Genomic DNA, 27,156 nt, shown 5'->3' on the forward strand with positions numbered 1-27,156 from the left:
AAGGGGGAACATTCAGTTTGAGGAGTATTAGGGGCTTGGTGGGAGGTGGGGCCTGTGGACTTGGACTTTTGAACAATACTGGTGTTAGGACTCGTTAGTGCAACTGGCATTTTGTGCGGTAAAACAGATTTGCTCTTTGTGAAACAGGGTAGGGCAGAGTGGCATAGTCTGAGCCGCAGATGTCCGCAGCACTCCAAGGGTTAGGCATGTGGTCCTTAGAGTGGGACATTTAGGACTTTAAGAGGGGCCCCTTGTGGGAGACCTTTATGTCACCATGTGCATCTCTTAAAGTAATTAGGGACTCTGGCTTCCTTTCACCCTTTTCTGCGCCCTGGGCATTGGATGACTTTGCATCATTTGGGCACTGGATTTTATTCTGTTTTGTACTCTTGTCCCCAGGCCCAAGAGCAGCAGAGTCAAACAATCATGGACCAGAATCACCAAAACTATGAGCCTAAAAAAAAAAATCACCAAAACTATGAGCCTAAAGTCCCCTCTGTTTATAAGCTGATCATCCCAAGTGTCTGTGTAGTTACAGGACTCTGTTCACACTTCGGTTTGTGGAACCCAAGTGAATTTTTCAGTATGGGTTTCATCTTTGAATCTCTTAAAGTAGATGTTGAAGGCTGAATCCACATTTAACAAGCGTCAAAGTGGCCAAAATAGATAGACAGACAGACAGACAGACAGACAGACAGACAAAAAAGAAAGCGTGCTACTGTCTAGGACAGTGGCATTCTGAATGGGAATGGCCCCTGTGGCCCTGTAGGCTTATATATTTGAATGTTTGTTCCCCAGGTGGTGGCTGTCTTAGAACTGTTAGTAGGATGGTGGTTTGAATAAAAATAGCCCCCATAGGCCCACAGAGAGAGGCACTATTAGGAGATATGACCTTGTTGGAGGAAGTTTGTCACTGTGAGGGAGCTTTGAGGTTCTGAAGCTCAAGCAGATCTCTGAGTTCGAGGCCAGCCTGGTCTACAAAATGAGTTCCAAGACAGCCAAGGGCTACACAGAGTAATCCTGTCTTGAAAATCCAAATTAAAAAAAACAAAACAAAACCCGTGCCATTTCCAGTTAGATCTCTCCTCTCCCCCCACCCCCCCCTCTCTCTCTCTGCCTTGAGATTGTTGTCTCAACATGTAAACTCTCGATAGTGGTCCGGCATCATCATGCCACCTGCCTGATGCCAGGCTTCTTACCATGATGGCTATGAACTCTAACAGTCTGATCCCATGAGCCCCAGATTACATTGCCTTGGCCATGGTGCTATTCACAACAGTAGAAGAGAAACGGAGACAACTTGAGCAAAGTCAGCAAGCGATGCCAAAACCCTTTCCCTCCTCTGACTAAGGGCGCAGTGGAAGACTAACCAGCCTGTCTGGCTGTTTATCCACCTGTCTTCTCTGGAGTTCTACAGTGAACAACACGAACCAATGTGTAGCAGCTCTCTGAGATTAAGGGCCGTTGTTGAGAAAGGAGCTGTCCTGGGGTTGGAATTTGCCTTGTGTGTACATGGCTCTGGGTTTGATCCTGAGCACTGGAAAGGACTCTTCCCTTACAACAACAACAAAAATCATTTTTCATCAAAAGTTCAGATCTACAGAGTAAACAAACATATTGCAGTGTAAGAAAGACAATATTGGTCAACATTTGTCAATGTTTACTGTGCTTATGGTGCAATTACTATTCCAAACTACTGAAAATCAAGTTTAGAAACAGTACCCAGACCCAATTACTTATCGCTTCCAGTCCCTAACCCAAGGATGGCCCACACCAGTTTTGCCACACACATGTAAAATAGACTTTCTCATCCTTAACCCTTGGGACATCAGCCACTTTTAGATGTTTTCTTTGGTTTCCTGGAACTCAGGGGCCAGGAGCCTCGGGTGACAATGACTACAGATTGACACTGCGGTTAGGGAGATGGCACAGTGGTTAAAAAGTTTATTACTCAAGCACAGAGACCAGAGTTTGCATCCAACCCAGGTAAATGCCAGACAGATACAATGGTCCCCCTTGGAACCTCAGACAGAAGAGACAAGGATGCCTCGGTCATGGCGGCTAGCCAGGTGGGAATTTCAGAGAGATTTGGGTCAATTTAAACACCTTGCCTCGGTGAAAAAATGAAGAGCAATGAACTCTGTGATGTCAGCCTCCAGCCTCTTCAGATACCTGCACACAGGAGACCATGCAGACACGTGTGCATGTACCATGCATGCAAACACATGAGAAAAAAAATAAACGTGAACGTATCAAATGTTTACAGTGCTTATAGTGCAACTACAACTCAAGAATAGTGAAAGTCAAATCCCGAAATACTAAAACACAGACCCAACCCCTGAAGTAGGCCAAGGGCTCAAGGAAACCCTGTCTAGTCTCCGCCTCTCTAGCTCTTACAAAACCCAGTGCTATGTAATGTGAATATTTGCCAAAGAAATAGAAAATATAATGCTGAATTGGGTGTCTTCATAATCCTTAATACAATAAATTGTGATGTTTTGCTGAATCTAATCATGAGACTCAACATCATTGAGTAAATTGAGAGAACTGATTAGTCTTGCCACAATGTTGAACCACCATTTATTATAAGGAGTAGCATAATTTTAAAGTAGAGTTGATTTTAAAAATGCAGCTTTTAAAAAAAAATCACACTTTTCAGAAAATTAAAACTGAAGAAGAGCATTAAATGTATTAGATGGGCAGCCCATCTGAAAGCTATTTATGGCCTGTGTCTCACTTCTTCACTAAATGAAGAATGGGTTGGCAATTCCATTAAGTTCTCAGAGATGTCTTATAGAAACTGTAGAAGTCATGGATTTTAATTTGGAAATCCTTGTATTTTTCCCCCCTAGAATCATGGGTTGGGGAGATGACTTCATTGAGGGCAACATAAAGGGTCTCAGGCGACCTGGGAGGCAGGTCTCCTGAACTATGTGTTCTCTTCAAGGAAAAGCCAATCAAAAGAATAATTAGCATCCTTTGCACCAACCTACAGATAAAGTAAGCAATTGGTAAAAACTCCTCCCCATTGTCTAGGACAATGTCTCATGAATCACACCCCAGGCTTCTCTGGTGGGATGAGAAAACTGGTTATCTGTTCAGCAAATACAATCCACAAATGGCTTTTCCACATTAGAGAGCTCCCTGTGTTCTCAAATGCCTCAGCAGTCAGGAAACCGAGACAGGGGGATTGCAAGTTTGAGGCAGCCTGGGCTACACACTCCATCTCAAACAAAACAAAACACCCCAGATGTCTTCTAGGAACTCTTTGAAAGTTGGGGATCATAATATATTACTTAATCAGCTTCCTGCCAAACATGAGGCCCAGAACTAGATCGCCTGGTAGTTCATGGGAGACCCTGAGACTCAAACGTTTCCCAACATTTCACCACTGGGTATAAATGGGCCTGGATTGGATTTCCAGGAACATGCTGAACATCCAGCGCCCAGCTCTGACAGGCTCAGCAGCCACTGCCCATTTTCTCTCTCAGACCCTCTGCCCTGGGGATTCTTAACTGAATCCTCACTGTGACCAGGAGAGGATGCAGGCCACAGAGTATTCCAGGAGAGAGTTGCTCAGAGACCTCAGCTGTGGGTTCCATAAACACATCTCTACTGTATTTCTATTAGGAAATGCCTCATTCTTCATTGTAAACACTTCAAAATCCAGTGCACACCCCACCCCTCCCCCATCTTTGTCTAGCTTCCTTGTTTAGCTCAGAGCTGGAAAACAAAGCCTCCAGGTCCCTGTTCTTGCTTTTCCCATTTAATCGCATTCTTCTTCATCCCTTTATTTCCTCTCTTGAAGCCCAGACCTAGAAGGTAAAAATTTCTGGCCCTCACTGTTGATGCCTTTTTTCCGCCTGCAATGCAAAGGTAAGGTGGCTAATTTATACATCACAGGAAATAAAACGGTCGTGAATACTGCTGATCCCAGACAGGTGTACAGAATTATCGGTAGATCTGGGTAGTGTCCTTGAAGAATCCCAGATAGTGCAGGAGTAGCCATTGACCCCAGGGCAGCACCAACCAAAATAAATGCTGCAGATTTCCCACTGATGCTGGTGTACTGCTCAATCCAGGCAATGCCACTGGGAAATGTGGTTGCCATCGAGGCTCCATACACAGAAGTTGCAATCCACAGACAAAGACGGCTCTTGTCAAAAAGCACCAGAAAGAAAGACGAGACAAGGCTGCCAATGTTACTCAACACAATCATGGTTCCAGGCTGTAGGACTGTTGCAAAGAAGATGGCCAGGCCCCTGCAGGCAGCAAAGGTCCCCCAGAAGATGGAGTTCAAGCCGGCTGCTTCGCTTTCTTCCATGCCAACATGGGTGGTCGCGAAGGAGAACACGTAAGAGCCATAGGTCACCTCGGCTCCAACGTAAAAGAAGAAGAAGATGAAGAGGAGACAGAGTAGGGCCCAGTGATATTTGGCTCTTCGAGTTCTCTGAACAGACGCTGTGGACTTTTTCTGCCTTGAGCTTTTCTTACAAAACAGAGCAAACAGAAAGACAGAAACGACTAAAACATAGGTTCCGATGGAAGCGTACGCCCACAGCAGGTTCATGTCCTCGGGTACCGCAAACAGAGAGTCTGAGGTGGCTTCAGAGGACCGGTTCATCACTAGAGGGTCAAAGCCGGGCTCTGTGTGGTTCTGAGTGGAGGCTGATGCACCCCAGGCCAATTTAGCCAGCAGGGGAGCCAGGAAGGCACCCAAGGCGAAACTGAAGTGCAAGGCTTGCATGTGTGGGGCTCCTTTGTCCCCCCAAAGGTCCAAGATGAGGACGTTCCCACCTACGAATGAAACGATTTAAGTTAAACATGGTAAGTTAGCTAATATGTGTGTTAGTTAAACTCCCCCAAAGGTACACATCTGTGTTACATGGTACAGGCATGATAAATGTTCTAAATTGTTGAAGACTGCATGTGATTCAGTACTGTGATGTACTTGCTGCACACAATGTTTCATACCTACACGGAGAAGTCAACAATCTGATCAGCTGCTACCTCTTAGAACCATGCACATTGACAAAGGTTTTTTTAAAATAAAATATGCTGACTCTGCATTGGGGAATTTTATTTGATACATCTACTTATTTTTATATACTATGTAATACATATGCATATGTGTATACATATGTTTCAGACACATTACCAGCCCTTTTTGTACTTGCAACAGTAAATGCATTATCTATTTATGTTTAAAACAGATACAAAATACCCATTCAGAAACCTGAATACTCCAAAGGTCCCGGTGTGCCTATTACAGGGAATAATACATATTTCAGAATCTGCCCTTAATGCTGTCAGAGGACCTGCAAGATGAGAGGTCCATGGCTCTCTTTTTAAAAACGGTCGAAGTATTCCATTCTGAATGTACAACCAAACAAAGCCTAAAGAATAAAATATTTCCACTAGACAGAGAAAGTGAGGGATAGAAGGCTGGAATTTAGAAATAAAAAAAATGACATATATCATTTAGTAAGTTTTCGTGTGTGTGTGTGTGTGTGTGTGTGTGTGCGCGCGTTGAATACAAGTGTGGGGGCGTGCACATACTTGTGTGTACAGGCAGAGGCCACAGGAAGATGCCAGTGTCTTCTATTAAGCCCTGCCTTATGGTCATGAGACAGTGTCTCCCACTGGCCGGGAAGTTTGCCAGTTTGACTAGGCTAGATGGCCTGTGAGGGCTTGGATCTGACTGCTGCGTTACCTCCTCTACTTCTGTAGGGGACATGATGCATTTCAGAAGCTTTACTGTAAATGGAAGTTTTGAGAAAGCAAAGAGCAGATCACAAATGCAAAGAAAGTACAAACACAGGCACTCGGCCCTCCCTCTTTGGATACTGACAGCAACAACCCACAATCTCTCATAGGACAAAATCACTAAGGTCATTCAGAGTCAGATGCTTAGAAAATCGATGCCCTACTTTACAAGAAGAGTGGTTGCTAGCAGGCTGGTTCTGAGTTGGATGACTCCAGCTCAGTAGCTCCTTGTCATTTCAAGTCCATCACAAGGGACAATTTAAGATATCCTATTCCGTTTTTCCTAGCAGTGGTGTCCCAGGCCCAGATAGGACACGGAGGGATTCACTGACCTGTATCCAGAATGCCAAATGAGATGCCAGTGACCGACATCACGGCAATCAGTAAGACCGCTGTCTTACAGAACGGAGTCAGGTAAAGACCGGCTAAGGTGAACAGGTTTGACAGTCCTGAGAAGACAATGTTGAAAGAAAGGCAGCCGTGAATAACAGTATTAGTGTGTCAGCAGTCAAATCGACATAGGACCCCCACATGCAAATGGAATCAAATGCAAAGAGGGTAACCTTATGGGAGTGAGCAATGTACCTTCTACAAGCAGCCATACCCTTTAAATCTTGTATAATCTTTACAGATTATAAAAATGTAAAAGGTTATAAATGAATGTAATTCTATCATTGCTAGAATCAAACTACAAATCACAAAATGAAGCCAAATTTCATAGCAAAAGAGGTAAAAATCCATTTATTTAAATGTTTTACACTTAAGAACCACTAGAGGGCTGCCAAGCCTGACAGCCTGCATAGAACCCAGGAACCCACATGCGGGGGGCGGGGGGGGGGGGAACAGTCCTGAAGTTGCCCTCTTACTCCACGGGAGTACTCTGGACTGTGCACGATAATTTTTAAATGTATTTTAATGATTAAAAAAAATAACCCATGGAGGGTAGTGGTCAGAAAGCCGGTTCAGGCAACAAGCATGCACCGTACATGTGTAAGGACCAGAGTTCTGATCCCCAGCACCCATATGAAAGCTGAGTGGAAGCCTCCCAGCACTTGGGAGGCAGAGGCAGGTGGGTCTCTGAGTTCAAGGCCAGCCTGGTCTACAGAGTGAGTTCCAGGACAGCCAGGACTACCAAAGAAACCCTGTCCAGGCAGAAGTGGGGTTGGGGGGCATCGTAGCAGCTTGTAACCCCAGAGTTTTGGAGGCTCCTCAGAGCAAGCTGGCTAGCTAGACTAGTCAAATAGTGAGCTGTGGGTTCCGTGAGAGAGCCTGCTTCCGTCAGTAAAATAGAGTTGTCAAGGAAGACACCTCTGGCCTCCATTCACACTTATCTGAACATACATGAGCCCACACCCATGTGAACATGAATGCACACACACACACACACACACACACACACACACTCAAAACAAAACAAAAATCCAAGACCCAAAAGAAATGTTTACATATGGAATAACAAAAAAGCCAAAAGGATGATGAGTTAGGAATCAACTTTAAATGTTAGTTTGTGGAATTGGGAGGAAAGTCCAAGGCATAGTTCTGGGCTAAGATTTAGCTTAGTGACAGGGACATGTGTAACACGACTCTCTGCGAACAAAAACTTATCCCTACATAATCCATTATATGTATTCTTCAGTTCATTTTGAAATAAGAGGGATCTCTTATTTATTAACCAGGAATAATAAACTGTTCCCTCAGACACAAAAGTGATTTGTCTTATTTTCTTTAGAGGTCAATTTATTCAAAGCACGTATGGCAAATAGCTTTCACATCTGCTTCCAGATGTGGTGAAACAGCCTGGGATCGTCCCTGGCAGAGTACAGCAGAGACAAAAAAGCAGCCTGAGTTAGTTCATCAACCTTCCCTGCCCCTTCATGTCCAATCCAGGTTCCGAGAGCAGTTTCTTACCTTTGCTCGAACTCTGGGGGCAATGCTGTGTGTGTGTGGAACAGAGCCTGGGTTTCGGTGAAGGCTGGCAAGACGGGGGAATGCCCACACTGCCACCCCAAGGTCAGTCAAGTTTCCACAGGGCTCCTTAATGACTCCCTGTCACTGCCTGGAGGACAGTGGTCTCTGGCAACCCAGGAGTGGGAGACAGCAAAACAAAGTCTACTTCAATCGCCAGTGTCTCCAGGGTACTGCCGCCCTGCCTTAGAGACAACGTGCACACTCGCTGATGGAAACAATGGAAGGGAGATCATTGTTAGCTTACCCAAAAGCAAAAAGTGATTCATGCAGTCGAAAAGCACCCCGCCCACCACGGAGCCACACAAGTAGCCGAGGGCACGGCCCACGAATATTTCCGAAAGGCTGCTGACGTCCCGGTTCACATTTCTTGCCAGGTCTGGAAATGTGGGTCCTAGTACAGCAACGCTCACTCCCTGCAATTTACAAAGACAACAGCTTTTACTTATAAACAAAGAAAATGTATCTAGTTGTATCCACTGTAAAAAAAAAAAAAGAAAAGAAAAGAAAAGAAAAAGAGAAAAAAGAAAAGAAAGAAAGAAAGAAAGAAAAGAAAAACTAGTGGGGAGCTGTAACAAGGCAGAGACCCACTTCAAGGCCCACCACAGCAAGGAAGGGTTGTTGAATATGCTAAAGTCACCACAGCCATGGACTCCTGTTGCTTTTCTCTGTCTCAAACGTCTCGGTTTTCCTAAAGCCCTTTAATTCTGTGGCCTTTTTGGCACTATTTCCCATTCGACAATACCTCCCTCCCTCCCTCTGCCCCTCTCTCTGATGTTACCCTCTCTCTTATCTCCTTGCAGGAAACCACAGGGACATGTTGTCTATCCTCTCTGAATGAGCTGTAGCTAGAGCTACCACCAAAGCCCCTCCAGGTTCTCAAAGAGTTAATTAGATCTGGAGACTGGAAAATGTCCTTGAAATTCTGACATCAGTGCTGCTTGTGATACACTCACTGGAAATGACCTGGCCAATCACTTACTGATTTGACCAAATGCATGCTGGTAAAAGTGCATCGTGTGTCCAGGCATTGCATGCAGAAGACCTGGGGACCACTGTGGGTAAAAACAAACACTTGAGTGGTGTCACGTTAAGTCAAAATTAATGTCACTGGGATTCTGTATCCATGCCTCATGCTACATAGGAAATCTCACACCAGATTTGCTGGAAAGATGTATGTTCCCTTACAGGTGAAAGAACTTAATTTATGTCTGCTTGGCCTCCACTAGGGGGCAACCTTCCACCTCAGGGGTCTTTACTGAAATTGTAGATTCCTTGCTGGTGTAAATATTAGTTTGGTATGGCACACCTCTGCCTTCTGATTTGCTTTTCTGGAAGTTTCTATTCCTTCCACAATGAAAGCAGTCAATACTCAAAAGGAGTGCCCACCTTTGATGTCGATAACTATGTTAGTCTCATTGAAGAAAGCTTCTGATAAGGTTTCTGTGAATTCATTTGTAGCAGTGAGTGCTTGTTGTGTAGAATTTAAAGCTGTGTGTAACTCGGGGGAAGTTAGGATCTTGTAACTGGTCAGACATCACATGGTCAGGGTTCTGAATTGTGGAGCCACTCTCTAAAAGGTGAGAACCCTGACACACTAGAAATATTTACTGGAACAAAATTTCACTTTTGATCGATCTCCTTTGGGGGCTGGAGATCTTGCTCAATGGTTTACACAGTGTGTTTGTCTTCCATAGGACCCCAGTTCTACTCCCGGATCCCAGGTTGGGAACCTCACCACTGCCTGTCACTGCTGGCTTTCGGGGCCACTGTCTTCATGTGCAGGTTCCTGTACACTTGATTGCTGATGGCTCTGTCGTTTGCCATGACACTGAGTAAAGAAACTTCTCAGAGGTGAGGAACACACGTTTGTTCATGGGAACAGCAAGCAGTTAGTCTCCAAGTATCAGGGATGGTGGACGACAAGCCTGCCTTTGCCAAAGCTTTCAAATACTTGTCATGAGTGGCTCTCCAGGTTCCTTTGGCTTATGTGGCCAGGCTAACTGCAAAAGTCAGTAACTCTCTAAATCAGCCAACTGTACAGTCATCTTAGGGTCTTAATTGCCGTCGTAGAGTCTGGACAAAGGCTCTGAAGAGTAGCACTCTATCTAACATTGCTGCTCTCTCACTGTGTGAGTTTGCATTGTTATTTTGATCTGACTGGTCCCAGCAGAACCTGTTAAGAAGTATGCTCTGGTTTTAGTCACCCCGCAACTGCTACCTGCTGTCACAGCCTCCATTACCTATCGGGTTCCCGTAAGTCACAGATGTTTCCATGCACCCAGCCTTTGGGCTTCAGTTAAAACCATGAAGAAAGCATGAAGAGAATTACCTGACTAACCTGGTATTGCCACTTATGAGTTCTCTAACTGCACCAAACTCACCATGACTGTGGCCACAGAATGTGCTCCTGGGGCCCAAGGCCTCAGCCCATTTCAACCAGAGATGCTGACCCAGAAGGAATGAGGGATTGTTAAATCAGCCTACAGCCGCTGTGCCTGTAGGATTCAATAACTCCAACAACTGAAGAGTCTATCCTTCCACAAGCAGCTGAACAGTCACATGTTGAGTCCAAAATGTGCACAGAAGCTGAGTTCACACAATCATGCTCTTCCCACACACTCTGTCTCTAGATTCTGCCTGCCCATACTTCAGAGCAGACTTTTCTCAGCCTTCACTGGCTCAGGCCCTGGCCAGTTCCTGAATCATTCCTTTGTGCAAAGAAGCTGTTAAATCAGCAAGGGAGACCTTTGCTTTTCAGTAGGAGCAGTGGACCAAGAGGTTACCAGCTGGCTTTCTTGGGCCCTTTAAGAAAAGGTTTCTAATTCATCTACATTTAGAGAATCACTGATTCCAATTGCACCTTCTGCTCCGAGGCAAGGTGTACCCTGTACCCAGGCAGGTGCTGCGGGGACTCAGGGCCAGGGAGGGGGCAAGTGCTCTGCGATCAGTGAGGAGACCCTCATCCAGGGTCAGAGCAGACCCTCACCCAGGGTCAGAGCAGGAGACCCTCACCCAGGGTCAGAGCAGACCCTCACCCAGGGTCAGAGCAGGAGACCCTCATCCAGGGTCAGAGCAGGAGACCCTCATCCAGGGTCAGAGCAGGATACCCTCACCCAGGGTCAGAGCAGGAGACCCTCACCCAGGGTCAGAGCAGACCCTCACCCAGGGTCAGAGCAGACCCTCATCCAGGGTCAGAGCAGGAGACCCTCATTCAGGGTCAGAGCAGGAGACCCTCATCCAGGGTCAGAGCAGGAGACCCTCACCCAGGGTCAGAGCAGGAGACCCTCACCCAGGGTCAGAGCAGGAGACCCTCATCCAGGGTCAGAGCAGGAGACCCTCATCCAGGGTCAGAGCAGACCCTCATCCAGGGTCAGAGCAGACCCTCATCCAGGGACAGAGCAGGAGACCCTCATCCAGGGTCAGAGCAGGAGACCCTCATCCAGGGTCAGAGCAGGAGACCCTCACCCAGGGTCAGAGCAGGAGACCCTCATCCAGGGACAGAGCAGGAGACCCTCACCCAGGGTCAGAGCAGGAGACCCTCATCCAGGGTCAGAGCAGGAGCTCTCACCAAAGTGCAACTCTTTCCAGGAGTTACAGATGACCTGGCCCACAGAGGGCCTGACCCTGCATCTACAGTGACTGCTTTTTGATTCCTCCATCTCCCCCTCATCAAACCAATCCCGATTCCATTTCTGAGATGTGTAGTTAGTAGAAATTACTCCACTGGCCCATGGCCACAATCAGGGAGGGACTGAGCGGTCATCTCTGAAAACGGACTTTTTGCTTCTCACTTTCCTCTAAGAAAAGCTTTCTGGGTCGGAGAGCTCAATTTAAATAGGATTATCACACAGAATGAGACATCTTCCTGGCTTTAACACCTGTGACCTGGCAAAAGTCACTTCCCCTGTGGGGCCTATTTTTCAGCTGTGAAATTAAGATGTTACCTGGCTCTGGTCAGGGCACAGGAAAGAATTCTCAGAAGGCTCGGTTCTGTGTCACAGTCTGGGGTGGTGAGGACCATTGGTACACCCCGTGCAGCACCTCTGCCCACCCAACCCCTGTCTATTACACAAAATAGACTAAAGTGTGCTACAGTTAGAAAACGCTAAGACAACCAGTTTCACGTTTCCTTAGAATTGTACCCATTTTCCTGATGATGAAACCGCTGCCCAGGCAGTTTCAATACTGCTGCACAAAGGTCACACAATGTCAAAAGCAGGTCTCCCTGGAAGGGCAGGTCCCCTGCGGGAGGCTCACACCCCAGCCTGAGAGGGTGCAGCCTCAGCTCTCACCATCCCCAGGAAGGCGGCATACAGGACCGCGGTGGAGAACCAGCGCAGGACTCTTCCCGCTTGGCCACTGGACACAGCCTGGAGCCCAGTCTTCCCTAGGGTCCCAGCCTGGAGGAGGCGCTGCCCAACAGCCTTGGCCTGGGACCCACGCGACTCCATTTCCAACTCCAGCTTGGCAGCTCGCGACAAGGGGTTTGCTGTGGCCTGGCTCTCTGGCAGGGTCCCTGGAGCTCTGGGCCCCTGTCCCTTCTGACTAGAAGATTTCTTCCAGTCTCCTCCCACCAAGGACAGTCCTGAGTCAGGGCCCTGGGAAGTTACACTTTGGACTGTGCATGTGGTGGGAGAAGTGGACGCCAGCGCCCGTCTCCCAAGCTCCTGAGAGGACACAGGCCCGTCTCAGCAATCAGGAACCCAGCTTCCTGGGGAGAGCAAGCTCTCCTGGAAGACAGCATGTCCACCTGGCTTCACTGAGCGCCACTGTCATATAAGTGCACATGGATGGCGAACCCGCACCACGAGGCTGAGAAAGCCAGAAGCACAGCCTCGGAAGAGCCCAGTGGACAGGCCTTGATGTAGAGCGATGGCAAGTAAGAGTGCTTGCAGGTTTTTTTTCAGGGGACTTGAGTTCCATCCCCAGCACCCATATTGGGCAACCTACCTGTAAGTCTAGCTCTGGCAGATCCAACACCATCTTCTGGACTCTGCGCGCGCGCACACACACACACACAGAGGCACGCACGCACACCACACACTTAGCTCTCATGAGTATTCAGTGGTTCCAAGTCCCCTCCAGGCAGCAGAGCACAGCACCTTTCACAAGGGCCCTGAAGCTCCCTGGGAGACAGCAGGGTTCCTCTCTAGAAACTCCACAGCAAGTCTAGGGGGCCGAAATCCCGCAGAGCAAATGGAACCGAATAAAGAGTTGGTGAGGATCACAGAAACTGTACCAAACAGGTCCCGGGATAACTGCAGGGAGTTGGTTCTCTCCTTCCAGTTTGTGAGTCCCCGGATAGAACTCAGGTTGGCACCGGACGTTGGTGGCACACACCTTTAGTTCCAGCACTCGGGAGGCAGAGGCAGGCGATTTTCTGTGAGTTCAAGGCCAGCCTGGTCTACAAAGAGAGTTCCAGGACAGGCTCCCAAGCCACAGAGAAACCCTGTCTCAACAAAACAAAACAAAACAAAAACCTCAGGTTGTCGTGGAAAGAGGCAAAAATGTTTACTCACTGAGCTGTTTTGCTATGCCAAACTATCTGTTTGGTTCGCTTAGTAAGACACCAATTCCCACTGCCAAGATGCAAGAACGCAGTATAAAATGGAGGCATTGATGCATGACTGCATGAGGGGCCTGGAGAAGATTTAAAGCAGCCTTGTGGCCACCGTGTCAGGGATAATGTTCTCGATCCCAGTGGGTGCTGGCGACTGAGCTGAGGACTCTGCTAGGCAAAGGGCTCTAGCTAAGCCTGAGTGAAGAGACGCCCATTACATCCTTCCCTGTTAAGCAATGGTCTGTAAGGAACTGGAATGCCCCATATGCTGGGAGAAGTGTTAATCCCAAAATTCTGGAGAAAGGGAGGACCAAGTCCACGATTGTCCAAAATAAAGCAAGCTGTGTTTACCCAAGGCTGGCCAGTGGCTGCTTCACCCTAAGTCGGGGTTTCCGAGAGCAGCCCCCACTGGCCTCTCCGAGGAGGATGAGGGGTTTACAGGGGGTTAGGGGGTTAGTGGTTAGCTGTTGCTAAAGGGTTATAATAAAAGGGGAGGAAAAAGGCAAGCATACACATCAAGTGAATGGGTTACAGTCAGTTTACATCAGACCAGGAACTTATTCTTGATTACAGATAGAAGCCTTCATTAGGAACTTGACATAGGACATAACTCTTAGCTGGGAACAGACAGGAACTGTTTTAACTATAAACAGAGCTCTTTTTTTAATTATCATTATTATTATTTTAACTTATTTTCTTTGCATTAATATAGAAGGTGTCAGATCCCCTGGAACTGGAGTTACAGACAGTTGCGAGCTGCCCTGTGGGTGCTGGAATTGAACCCAGGTCCTCTGGAAAAGCAGCCAGTGTTCCTAACCAATGAGCCACCTCACCAGCTAAACAAAACTCTTAACCAGCTTGGTATATTCTTAGTTTCAGTTTCTCCTTAACCTGTGAGACTTATTTTTGGTTTGGCATTTCCAGAATTGAAGTCTAGAGCCAGCCAGAGGAGGGGGGTCTCTTCACAGCATTCTGGCAGATTTCAGACCACCTTGCAAGAGAGACAGAGCTGAGACAGGGTGATTCAAGGGGACCACATTGACCATGACTGCCTCCCACTTACCTAACGTTACCCCAGGATCTCAACATGGACTTGGGGCTGAATCTCTTCACTTTCCCTCTTCCTAACATAGCCACCCTGAGTAAATAAATCTCCTTTCTCTGCTTTTCATTATTACTCTTTTTAACCGAGCGTCGAGGACCAGTGACTGAGGCTAAGTTGTGTTCAGAATAAGACCATAACCACGATTTTTGAGCCAAATTTAAAGTGAGCTTTAATTAAATACTGGCCAGGATGATGGACTCTGGTCCCAGAAAATGACAATGAGTCACATTTTACAAAAGCTTAAAAGGCAAACCCATAAGGCTACTTACTCCTCACCAGGTCCCATCAGAGGCAACTTACTCCCTACCAGGTAGGCAATTCTGATTTAATTCCTGCCTACGTACTTCCAACCTCCATCCAATCACTCCTGTCTCCTTCTCCCACTCTTTAGTTAATCTTTACCCTCAGCTTGTACAACAGTATCACTCATTCACAGGCTAGCACTGGTTCATTTTTAACCACAAAGGGGCGGGGGGGGGGGGGTGTCGCCAGCAGCTCAGACATTTTCCATTACAGTGCTTGAAATCTGCTCCTGGGAGGGAGGGATGGATCAGTAGCTCTTGCAGAGGTGCAGAGTTTGGTTCCAGAATCCATACTGGGAGGCTTACAATGGCCAGTAACTCCAGCTTTAGGGGATCCAACACCTCTGGTCTCCATGGTCACCAGCACTCACATGCACAAACCCACACACCGGCAAGAAAAGATTTTTTTTTTTAATAAGAAAAATAAATCCTTTAAAAAAATAAAAACTGGCTTATTTGTAATGGTCTAACTTCCTCTGTGCCTCATCAGGCACAGCAGGAAAGGCCCGAGGCTTTGGGGGTAAATAAAACACTCACAAAAGTCCATCATTCCTTGATGGTTAAGAGTGGGTCACTGTAGTGGGGGACAAACAGCGAGCACTGCTGGACCCAAAGGTCTCAGCAGCTGATGCTGGGGTCCTGAATACTGGCTGATATCCCCGCTGCACTGCGGAAGGAACAAACTGTCATGTTCATCTCTCTCTCTCTCTCTCTCTCTCTCTCTCTCTCTCTCTCTCTCACACACACACACACACACACACACTCACACACATACACACTCTCACACACACTCACAAGCACACACACTCTCTCTCTCTCTCTCACACACACACACACACACACCGTAAGCACCGTAAGCAGTAAGACTATGGTGACCAGAGACCAAGAGGAAATAGGAACTAAGTAAGAGAAAACTTTTCTTTCCTGTTCCTTTTCTGGTGTTGGTGATAACCTCAGGGCCTGGAACCACCAAGCACATCAACAACTCCAGATATTTGGGGGGGGGGGGGGGAGGAAGGTACATAAGCATGGACGTGTGTGTATAGAAGTCAGAACCCCTCAGAAGCTGTCCTTCTGTAAGCTGTGGACATGTGCTGCTTTTAGTTGATGAATAAAGCCAATGGACAGGCAGAATTTAGCCAGGTGGGAAAACCTGAACAAAGAGAGAGAAGACAGACTCAGTGGGTTGCCATGGGGGAGCAAGATGCACGGGCATCACTGATAAACTACGCCAGGCAGTGATACACGGATTAGTAGAAACCAGCCAAGCAATGATAAACATATACTAAGTCTCTGAGTGGTTATCTTACAAGTAGCTGTGGGGACTGGGTGGGCTGGAAAAAACTGGTCCAGTGAGGCCTGACTAGATGGAGAAAAGGCCCCCTCTACATTGTTACCAAACTCAGAAAAGAAATTCACAAAATATGTGTAAAGTGTATAAGGATGAGAGACATAAAAGCTAAATTGTTTATCTAAGAAAACGTTTTGAAGTTTATGAACAAAAAATACTTTTGGGTTGACAATATATGTTGGAATAGAAAGTGAACTAGATAAAAAACCTTTGGGCTCACCAAGATAGGATAGATAATGGAGCATTTTCTCTGAATTTTCCAAATGGAAATGGACTGTACATTGTGAATGTAATTTTTACCTGGTAATTGTTCTTACTGTATATAGTTTTGTGTGTTTGTTTTTCTGACACTTCTGAAACTACTCTCAATAAATTTTGCTTTGAATAGGAGGGCAGAGCTAGCTACTAGCTGACTAAAATTATTCATAGTTTTTGGAGGACAGATTGTAAGGCTTCAGTACTGTTTAATATATCTATATGTATGTGTACATGTAGCTACTGTCTAAAAATGTAAGCTAACTCTATATGTAACTTAAATTCAGCTGTGCTAAGTCTCAAGTATTTCTAAATTGTTATGTACCTTTAAATAATACAAATTTAAGGTCATAAAGATCTATTTCAAATTAACAAAATAGTTATACCACCCAGTCCTTCCTGTAAGCTATTTACAAAGGTTAATCTTTATTACAAAAGGGGATTTTTCTCTACTACTTTGTCCTTTACAGGCATAAATTTAACCTACTAAGTTAAAACCAGTTACAGCCAGGCTGGAGGGCTCTGAGTAAAACATCCCTCCACAGCCTCTCAGCTTGGATCTAGTTCTCCAAACAGATCCTGCACTAAGTACAGATTAATTAATTACAGGGATAAAGCCTTACCTAGCCACTTCTGCATGTAAGGCAACTAACTAAAGACAAATTTTGATGAGATATAATAGACAGACATCCAGTGCTCAGACAACATGGCATTTAAAATGTTTTATTGAAAAGCTTTTCATAACTGAGACAGGCCAACTGCTGGCCCCATCCCATTTCCTCCAAGAAGACTGGTGGACACTGAGGGAACTCCACCCACAAAAGAGGCAACGCTAGCCACTGAGCAAGCCTGCTTTTCACCTCAACTACTGTGAAGGACTCTTCAGACTGTGAACGGGAGGACAGTGGAATCGACTTTCTCCACGTTGCTTGGGCCAACAATAGACAAGTCTTCATAAAGCTCCTAATTAGTCCACAGGCCCTGAGCTAACAGCAGAAGGCAGGTGTCCTTCAAGCCTCTGCCCTCAACAACTGTGGACAATTCTGGAGGTGGCTGTCCATGTGGCCAGCTAGTAAGTGTGTTATTCTCTAATCATTAACTCAGGTGAAATTTTACCCTTCTCAAGAACTCTGATGCTTTTGACGACTGATAGCTTTGCCAGCTTAAAGCAGCAGCCAAGGCTCCAACTGTCACAAAATAGATTTCAGGAACGGGTATTTTAGGGTTTATCTGTGTGAAGATAGGAAAGTGTAATGTGTGTGAAGGTCTGAGGATAAATGCCAGTTATGAAGGTCTGAAGATGGAACGTTCTAACATAAAGTGTACAAATGCAAGTTATCAGTTTTCTTTCTCTCTCATTATGCTACTGTTCATAGTCTTAACATTAATCAATAAAGTTTTAATAAGCTACAAATTCAACTCTGAATGAGTGCAAAACACCAAACTATACCACTACAATAACTGTAACATCTAAATTAAGGTGTTTCTCATTGTGCTAAATGTTATCTGTCAGTTTTAAGAGTGTTAATGCTTTCAACCAAATCATTTCTGACATGAGTATACTGCCATTTCTACAATGCACATTTCAGTACAGATCATAAACAATGGAAATGTTAACGTGTCTAAAACTTATATTTTCACTAACTCAAAGGAGCAGAACTGGACCCACCCAAACAGGTTAGATTCACTCCATACAAATATCACTGAACCTTTCCCTGGTGCTGGACTCCCTCCCCTCATCTTGGGACCCCTGGGGACTCCTTCTCATCTTCCCCTCATGTGCCAGGACCTAAGAAAAATTTCTTTTCCTAAACTTAACCTCATTCTCTGCTCTGCCAACATCTTGCCAGAGGCACCAGAGAGTCCCATACAGCCTGGACTTTGATGAAACAATCAGCTACCCCAGATCGTGGCCGCACCCCAGCATTCCCAGGTCCCCCAAAGGTGGTCAACACCCCCCAAATCAGCAGGAAGTAGTCTTGAGAACGCAATGCCCTAATTCCCTAACCTGCCACACCAAACTCCTCACCTTTTAAATAATAAAGATGGGAATGTAAGGATGCAGGCATTATGCTGGCCCGCCCCTGTCCCCTGACATAATGCACTCAGGCAGCGCCCTGGTCAGTCCAGGGGTCCATGACTGCATACTCTGCACGCAGGTGCAAAGGACCCTTTAAAAGAAAGACCCGCCCACTTATGCTCTCTTTCCCGATGTTTCCCTGGGGCAGACAGGACTTTTCCTCTCTCCCTTCTCATTTATCCTCTCTGTGTGTGTCTCTATACCTCTTTTCTCTTTCCTTCCCCTTTCTCCCTTTCTAGTAAAAGTTCTCACTTAAGCTCTGTCTGCCTGGAGTGTTTGTCCCTCTGCCTTACCGGCCATGGAATCTGCCAAGGTCCCCCACACAAGGTTCCCCTCAAGCTTAATCAACACCAAGGACAGACCGACACAGGAAATAGCAGGCAGACTGTAGAGAGTCTTGAACACATGTAGGCACGATGTAGGAGGAGGCCAACAGCCGGCTAAAACCAGCTGTGACTGCCCAAGAGGAAACCTCTCAGGGCCAGTTGAGCATCCGCCTTGATCATGACCCCTTGAGCAAATTGGGAGCCTGGCTCTGAACCTGGAGACTGATGATGCCCATCACATCAGATGACCTGAGCCAATGAAGGGGAGCGTTCCAGATGACACCACCCCCTTCGGTCCTTGGGGGGGGGGGATAAAGTCTGCCCTGCACCCACAATAAATGAGTGTGCTTGAGTCTTCGATGTTGACTCTAGGCCATCTTATCTACCCCCCAGTCTTATCAGTCTTCTCTCCAAGTCCCTAGTGCTGGGATGAAAGACGTGCGATCCTTTGTGTGAGCTGTTTCTTTAAGCACTGGATCAATTTCCTGTAGTCAGTGTGGCTTTGAACTCACAGAGATCCATCTACCTCTTACTACTCCTGAGTCCTGGGATTAAAGGTGTGTACCACCACTGCCTTACCTCTATAGCTTGTGACTGACTTTGCCTTCTGAATCTTCAGGCAAATTTCGTAAATCACAAATAGTATATCACCACACCCTCATTTTAAGGAAATAAGGGGCAGGGAATAGTCGGATATGTGGAATGGCTCATACGCCATGGAAAGACACATAATGGATGAAAGGTAAACGGAGAGGATTGGGCAGATATTGGAGGCCAAGTTACCTCCTATATCCATGGTAACAGCAGTGAGGGGTAGGTTGAGGAGGGAGGTCTGCTTGTCACACAGGAACCAAACAAGGCTGCTGCCGAGGGGCACGTAAGGGTCCTACAGTAGCCAGGGTCTGGGTTGATATTCATGGACCCTGGTACCTTTCAGTACCATGCTGATCCCAGAGACCTGAACTGCCTCCTGGAGCCAAGTTCGGGTCCACAAACCATGCTGCCACTGGAGCTGTTCTGGCCTTCATAGCCTTAGTGACAGCCAGGTCTGGGTTGCTGGTGAGGACCATGTCTGTGCCCATGGTCCTACAGTAGCTGAGGTCTATGTTGATGTCTGTGTCCACATGGTGCCACCAAAGGCCACACGAAGCCTGAGGTCTGGGCTGCATCCTATGGCCTTCTTGGTGTCCAGGGACCATGCTGCAGTCAGAACCATGTAGGGAGAGTCATCTAGGAAGGAAGGCCCATTAGAAGTTTTCTTATAGGTGATCGAATCATTCAGGATTTTTTCCCCCAAGTTTTTATCTTTGTCTTTGAGTTTTCACAAGGGACCAACACATGGTCCATTGGCATTCTATGAGAACTGCCCATGGGCACCTTAGTCATGGGGATGCCTCTACTTGCTGCTGGAGTGGTTTTCAGGGTGCCTTCTAGACAGTTCTTTCCTGGTCCCACCGGGGAAACACTTCACAAGTTACTTCACGTGACTTGTTTCCACCTCTGTCTCAGAGATAGCCTTGAGAACGTTGCCTAGGTAACCTTCCTGTAGAAATCTTTCCTCCCCAACAGTTTGTCAGATCCTTGCATGGGTCCCTCCATAGCTGGAATATCTCTGGGCCCTTTGATGGGACACTCTGAATCTCTGGACCCTTTGAGGGGACACTGTGGATGCTGGCTGCTTTCATCTACCAGTACCGAAAGACAGAGTTCCATGATGGTTAACTTCTGCCTGATCCATCCTTGGGATTTCGCCCTGAGATTTCATCAGGTCCAGCAACAGCTGAAACTTGTGGGGCTATTGGCCCTGGTGTTGTGTGAACCTCTTTTTAAAGTGTTGTTCCAGGTGCTCCCAGAGCTCAGGGTTAGTGAATTCCCCTGGGAGGTGGACAACAGATCGCTGGTTCTGGGAAGCCCAGATGTTGGGAGTGATCCAGTGCTTCCTGTGACTTTTTAACCGTGGCTGGTAAATCACTCCTTTCTGGGTGCTTCTTCAAAAGGTGGCATTCTAAGTGTCGAAGAGAGGGTAAGACAATAAATTGAGATCTTGAAGATGTAGAGCAAGAAGGCCCATAATCCCTAATTACATACAGGTGAATGGCGTGGTAGCTTCAGGAGAGGGGATGGGTGGGTCACTGGGCTGGGTTTGGATTCCAGCCACTTGTGGAGATCAGGACCAGGAAAACTTCGGAGTCAGAGGTTGGGATTTGACCAAGTGATGAAGCAAGGGCTTTGGGCATAAGATCTGTGGAGGTACGTTAGTCTGAACTTGTATTGGGATGTAAGTAGGGAGTCCATTGAATAAGACAGAGGGGACATCCTACAGGGACCCTACCATGTTAACAGTAGCCACGGAGACTCACTGTGGAGAAAGGGGGGGGGGCAGAAAAGCTGGCTGTATTTCTACTGTAAATCACTCCGAGACTTCTGGTAGAAGAAGCTCTGATTTGCACTTTCTGCCCCAGAAGGGCGTGAGGTGGTGGCGGCCTGCCTGCTGCTCCGGGACTGCAGAGTACTGCCCATACAGCCCAAGGCATGGCCAGCTCTTCCTTTTCCTTTCCCCTTCCAAACTTTTAGTCCAACCCTCTTGCTAATCTGAAATCCCAGCATTCTGGATATCAGGGCTGAGGAAGTGGGCTCCCCAGCCTCTATCTGCCTCTATGTGGGGGTCTGTGCAGAACAAGGCATCTTGGAGCCTGAGAGAAAGACGCTCTTGTAAGGACTCACCATGTGATAAGTTGGAGTGCCACCAGGTTTTGGTAGCTACCTGGTAGCAGGACGGGCCTTTGATGGACCTGCTTGAGTGGTCGTGGCCTGGGGGAAGTGGGGGAGGGGTGTTATGGGAGAAGGCAAACCTGGCAGGTATGTGCTCTGTGAGGGTCCACAGTTCCTTCCAGCCACATGGAGGAGCCATCAGGATCCTGTGGAGGATGAGCCACAGGATCAGGAGGATGTGATGGGTGGGAAGGTGCCCGTGATGTTGAATGTCGTCTTCCAGGAGTCAAGGTGTCTGGTGGCTGAGGCACTCACAGTGAGTCAATAGAAGCTCGGAGACTCAGCAGGACAGGTGACAAGGTTCTAGAATCTTTGGGCAGCAGGTGTTCCGCGGGAGGAGAAGAGGGAGCCACTGGGGACAAATTGGTGGCCTGGACCACTCTGTGGGATGCCTAGGTGTCAGGTGGGCTTTGACAGCTTCTAGTTTGGATGCTTCACCTGAGGCTTCTTGCCATAGGAGCTGGCATGGACCAGCCTCACCAGCGTTGTGCACGAGATACCAGCACCTTGTCACCTCTGCGCCTCTGCAAGCCTCCACGGTCCGGATTTTCCTGAACTTGCCATGCTTTCTCTTCACGTTTCGGGCGGTGGTGAGGTGAGGGTGAGTTAAGGGGGAGGCAACAATAGGCAGAAGAGCCCCAGCCCACACACAACGGCAAAGGTCATGTCCATCACCCAAGTGAAGCTGGGCGTCAGCCATGAAGTATCAACGCTTCCCAGGAGAGAAAATTCGCCTTCTGAATCACACTGTTGCTCTCAGGCAACTGAACTCTGAGAGTTCTCTCTGGAAGAGGGCAGCTGGGCCCAGGCCTGCATCACAGAACTTCTGTCTCCTGTCACAAAGGGCTCCTGAGCGTGGGGGGAGGGGTGGTAGGCAGAGGGGACAAAGCAATCCCTCCCCATCCTCCAGCCTTCCCAGGGTCTCCAACCTCCACAGCCTCCTGTGTCTCTGTTTCTAATCCCCCCTGCACAGTCCATCAGAAATAGAATCTTGTCCATTTTCCCTTCCCCCGCCTACTCCAGAAAGGCTTGTCCATGCTCTGTGGGCTTTTGAAACCTCGAAGCCCCCTCCAGTGACTTTACCTCCTAATCCCTCACAAACAGTTCCACCAACTGGTTGTCAAGCACTCAAACATATGAGCCTATGGGGTTTATTCAAATGGCACACTCCATTCTCTGGCCTGCCATAGGCCTGTAGCGATATCATAAAGTACAATTCACTTGTCAAACTTCAAAAGTCCCCATAGTCTCAATGCTATTTCAAAGCCCAAAACTTCTTCTGAGACTCAAGGCAATCTCTTAATTGTAACCTCTTGTAAAAGCAAACCAAATTACATGTTTCAACATACAATGTCACAGAATACGCATCCCCATTCCAAAGGGGAGGCAAGAGGGTGTGGTGAGGAAATACTGCACCAAAACCCAGCAAGGCAGACTTAAACTCTGCATCTCCATGTCTGGTGTCAAAGGGCTCTTCAGATCCCCCTTCCTTCCAGCTTTGCTGACCGCAACACACTTCCTTCTCTTGGGATGTTCTACTACCTGTTAGCAGCTCTCCTGGCAGGCATCCCGTGGCTCTGCCCCAGTGAAATCCAGGCTTCGCCTTCACAACATCACACAATGGGACACCCGGACACATGCCTGGGCTCAGATGCTTTCCTTCACCACAGAGAATCGGCCCACAACTCACATTTCCTTCATGACTCTAACGCCAGAACCACATGACCAAAGTGGTCATGCTACTAGCATTTCTTATCGGCTAGCTCTGTCTTAAATATTAACCCACTTCTATTAATCTAAGTATTCCACGTGGTCTTATCTTACCAGAGAGAGGGTCCTGGTATACTCTGTATACCAGGTTCACTTTGAAATCACAGAGATCTGTTTGTCTCTGCCTCCCAAGTGCTGGAATTAAAGGTGTGTGCTACCAATGCCCAGCTACTTTCCTTTTATTATTATTATTTTTTAACCAGCTACTCATACACACCATTGAATTGTTAACAGCTCTTCTTAAAAGCCATGCGTTTTTTTGTTTGTTTTTTTGTTTTTTGTTTTGTTTTGTTTTGTTTTTGCTGCTATGTTGAGTCAGGAAACCTCCATTAAAGGAGCCGCACAAGTCTCTGCTTGTCTCTAGCAAAACAGAATCCAACCGAGAAAAATGCTGCCACCAAGAAGCCTTGCTTGTCTCTGTTCTTTTGTCTCTAAAATCCCTTTTTAAGCTTTCATCGAGTTTTAAGTGAAAGTTCTTGGGTCCACGTTGTGGCGCCATTTATTATTTATCATTATATAGAAGGTATCTTAATAGCTGCCTCTGATATTAATATCCTTAAAAAGATGTTTACTGAGATACAACAGATCTTACCTCAATGGAGACTACAAATCGCTCCTAAGATTTTCAAAGAAAATTATTTTATTTAAATTAAATTTTAAAAAATTCAACCACAAAAGGTACAGTATTGCAGACTGGGATGGCAGCTCCCAGGTCTACAACCAGGGTTACAGGAAAGAATGCCTTCAGAGTAATGGGGACTCGAACTCATGTCCTCTCTAAGCCAGAGTGTAAGGAAGCACACGCTTTCTTAATGGTGGTCTTCTCTTTTACTTCATCTTGAATAAGCTCTTTCTTGACAATCTCTCTACACAGTGGCATCTCTTTACATACATACATCTCTCTTCACATACATACATCTCTCTTCTACACAGCCATACATCTCTATACAGAGTCATAGCTATTTCACACAGTTACATTCTCCACACATTCTCCATAAATTCTATGCACAGATACATACCTTCACATGTCTTCTTCTTTACACAGCCACATCTCTCTCCACACAGCCGCATGCTTCCCCCCCCCCCACAGACATCTGTCCTCCATTCACCTCAGTCCTCTGTACAGCTGCAACCTCCATGTCTCCCTCCCCACTCAGCCACACTTTTCTCTCTGCACATCCAGCTACATCTCCCTTCCAACACACACACACACACACACACACACACACACACACACACACACACACACCTCCTACTTTCATACTCCATACAGCAACCTCTCTGGACAAATATGAATCCCATTTTCAGGGTCAGACAGCACGCCTTGAGTAAACAATAAGGAATGGAGCCATATTGACCCCACAGTTCCTCTCAGGATAGGGAGGTCATGCTGACCAGACATGGTAGTAAAGAAGCCTGTAGCTCTGAGTGGTCAGGGTTCCCCAACAGCAATGACATTGAATTTGAGGACTTAAACAATAAACAGTTAGTTAGACGAATCTTGAGGCTGGGCATACATGGAGAAAGTGCATTGCTGAGAAATCTAACTCTACTAAAGTTGCTTTGTGCCTGACCTCGACTCAGCAATAAACACCTGGGAAAGTGTTTTTGTGTATTCATTGCCCCTAAAAATTGTTTTATCCTGCTTAGGGCCAGTAACCATTGTAATATTTCTTTTCCTGATTTTCTCAATGGCTTGCATGGCCAGCATAATCTGGTATGTAAATATCTACCACTTAAATGACATAACAGATTACAAACTTTTACACTTCTTTAGTGTCATTAAACGTAAGTAATAACTTTTTCTGTCATTAGAATTCAATGAATAATAATCAACCCTTGACAGGAGTCAGCAACTGCGTAATTACAGGCATAAAGTGTTTTGTTGTTGTCTAACAAGAACAAATATGTTTCCCGCTTTGTCTCTTGATCAAAGATTTTATCAAAGGATATTTTCTCAGTGTAAGTAACCCGTGATGTAGCGAGGGGATTTCAAGTGGATAGACCATGTTTTAGATAAATGGTTAAGACGTCACAGTGTTGGCTTGAGTGAAGCAAATGGAAGAAAGCTGTCCCCTGCTCCAAAATGGTACAGCCTGTCTCAGCTGACATGACTGTACCCGGCAGCCACGGCAACCGGTGCCAGCTCCAGTCCTTTGCGGGAATTGGAGCTGGTGGGCATTTGAAGCCCCGTTTTTGAAGCCGCACATGTGCCTTGAGATATTTGACTGTTGATGGGGCCAGTGATTGCTGACTGACTGACCTAGGGCGAGTTGTTGCTTCCCTCTATACCTGGACCCTCTCTGGACACCTAGCTATGGTGACAGCGGAGTTTGGTGAGGATTACTGTGGTTCCAGAGCTTCAGTAAGTGTCTGTACCCTGAAAGCTGAACACCAGACCAGGAGAACTCAGGAGTGGACACTCCTGCGCCTGCCCGTTCCCTCAAGCTTAGCTTCACAAGCTGTCTAGGGGCTGTCGCCAGGTTGCAGCAACTGGAACCCACACGGAGTTCGGTTTCCTAGGCAACCACCATGGCTTCCGGTCTGACTCTCGCTCTTGATTGGCCACAGACCTGCTTGCATCACGGGAACCCAGGGGATTCTGCAAGATGGAGAGTGAAGGTTCTCAGTGGCCAGCTGAGGCCAGGGTCGAAGTCCAGCCGCCCGGGGTCGTGAGTCGGGACGGTCCCCGGGGGACGGTGGTTCCAGGAGGGACCTTGGCGCCTGGAGAAGCCGGAGCACAGAGCGCCGGAGAGCCCGTCCGCAGCAAGAGCTCGGCACAGCTGCCGACCTGGAGCTGGACGTGAAGACCGGGAGCGCCGGGCCCGCGGCTGCTGCACAGCGGCTCCACCAGATGGAGACCCCGGCGGAGAGCGAGCCGGCCTCGGCGACCTCCCGGAGGAGCGGCCCGGCCAGGAGCGAGCTGCGCTGGTTCTCCACCGCGGTCCTGTATGCCGCCTTCCTGGGGCTGGTGAGAGCTGAGGCTGCACCCTCCCAGGCTGGGGCGTGAGCCTCCCGCAGGGGACCTGCCCTCCCCGGCTGGACTCACCTTCGCCCCCTGCACGTTAGTTTCATCCACTAACACAATTCTAATCATGGAGGGGCATGTCAAGAACGCGGTTGATTTTGCCTAGCAAGCTTTCACCATCCAGTCTGTCTTCTTGGGGCTCCACTGAATACTGGGGAGACAGAAAAGAGGTTGCCAGGGTCTGTAGCCACTGCCCTCTGCACCTTAATTATTATACAGAAAAAAAAAATCTACTTTGGGGAGAATCTTCTCTTTCTGGTGGCTTGACTAAAATGCACACGGTTGATTTTGCAGAGCGGGGAGTAATGGCAAGGGGGAGGGAATCATTTTTCTGGACCATACAGCAGAGGACACCTCTCACTCTGCACACGCCTCCCTTCAAATCAACTCCTCCACTGCGTGAGTGCTTTTCATGGGGCAAAGTGCAAGGCTAGAGTACTTTCTGCAAAGCCTTGGCAAACCCTCCCCATCACTTCATGGTTGTGACCCGGGGAGTTGAGTCCTCTGAGGAGTCCCTCACTGTGTCCCGGGCACTGAGACAGTCATTCCTTACTTTGTGCAGATGGCCCTGGAGAAGGAAATCCCCACACGTGCTTACGGAGGATTCACTGGGCAGGTTCTGAGTCCTAGCAGACACGAAGCACTTTTCCTTTCTTGTATGAGCTACTTGCTGTGCTCTGGGTTCACTCCGGTCCTCAGTGCTGGCGAATCCCACCTACAGCAGGCTGTGGAGCAGAGTGGTGCGTTTAGAATCACTAGCTCTTGAAATGTTGTTCGGGATATTTGATCATACTGTGATCCCTCCCAGACTCTTAAAATAGTTACCCTTGAATCATAGGGCAGAGTCGACGACCAGAAAAGCCCTGGAGACTT

The 27,156-nt window shown here is 47.3% G+C and overlaps 1 protein-coding gene across 1 annotated transcript; it reads right to left on the reverse strand.

The window, feature by feature from the left end:
• Positions 1-3,766: 3,766 nt before the first annotated feature.
• LOC127215026 (sodium-dependent glucose transporter 1-like) lies at positions 3,767-12,202 on the reverse strand. The gene is given in 4 exon segments (XM_051175324.1): positions 3,767-4,797; positions 6,099-6,215; positions 7,979-8,147; positions 12,027-12,202. Coding segments are annotated over 4 exon segments (1,476 nt in total). The 5' UTR covers positions 12,186-12,202.
• Positions 12,203-27,156: the final 14,954 nt, after the last annotated feature.

Source organism: Phodopus roborovskii, unplaced genomic scaffold (assembly GCF_943737965.1).
Source record: "Phodopus roborovskii unplaced genomic scaffold, PHOROB, whole genome shotgun sequence".
Classification (NCBI taxonomy): Eukaryota; Metazoa; Chordata; class Mammalia; order Rodentia; family Cricetidae; genus Phodopus; species Phodopus roborovskii.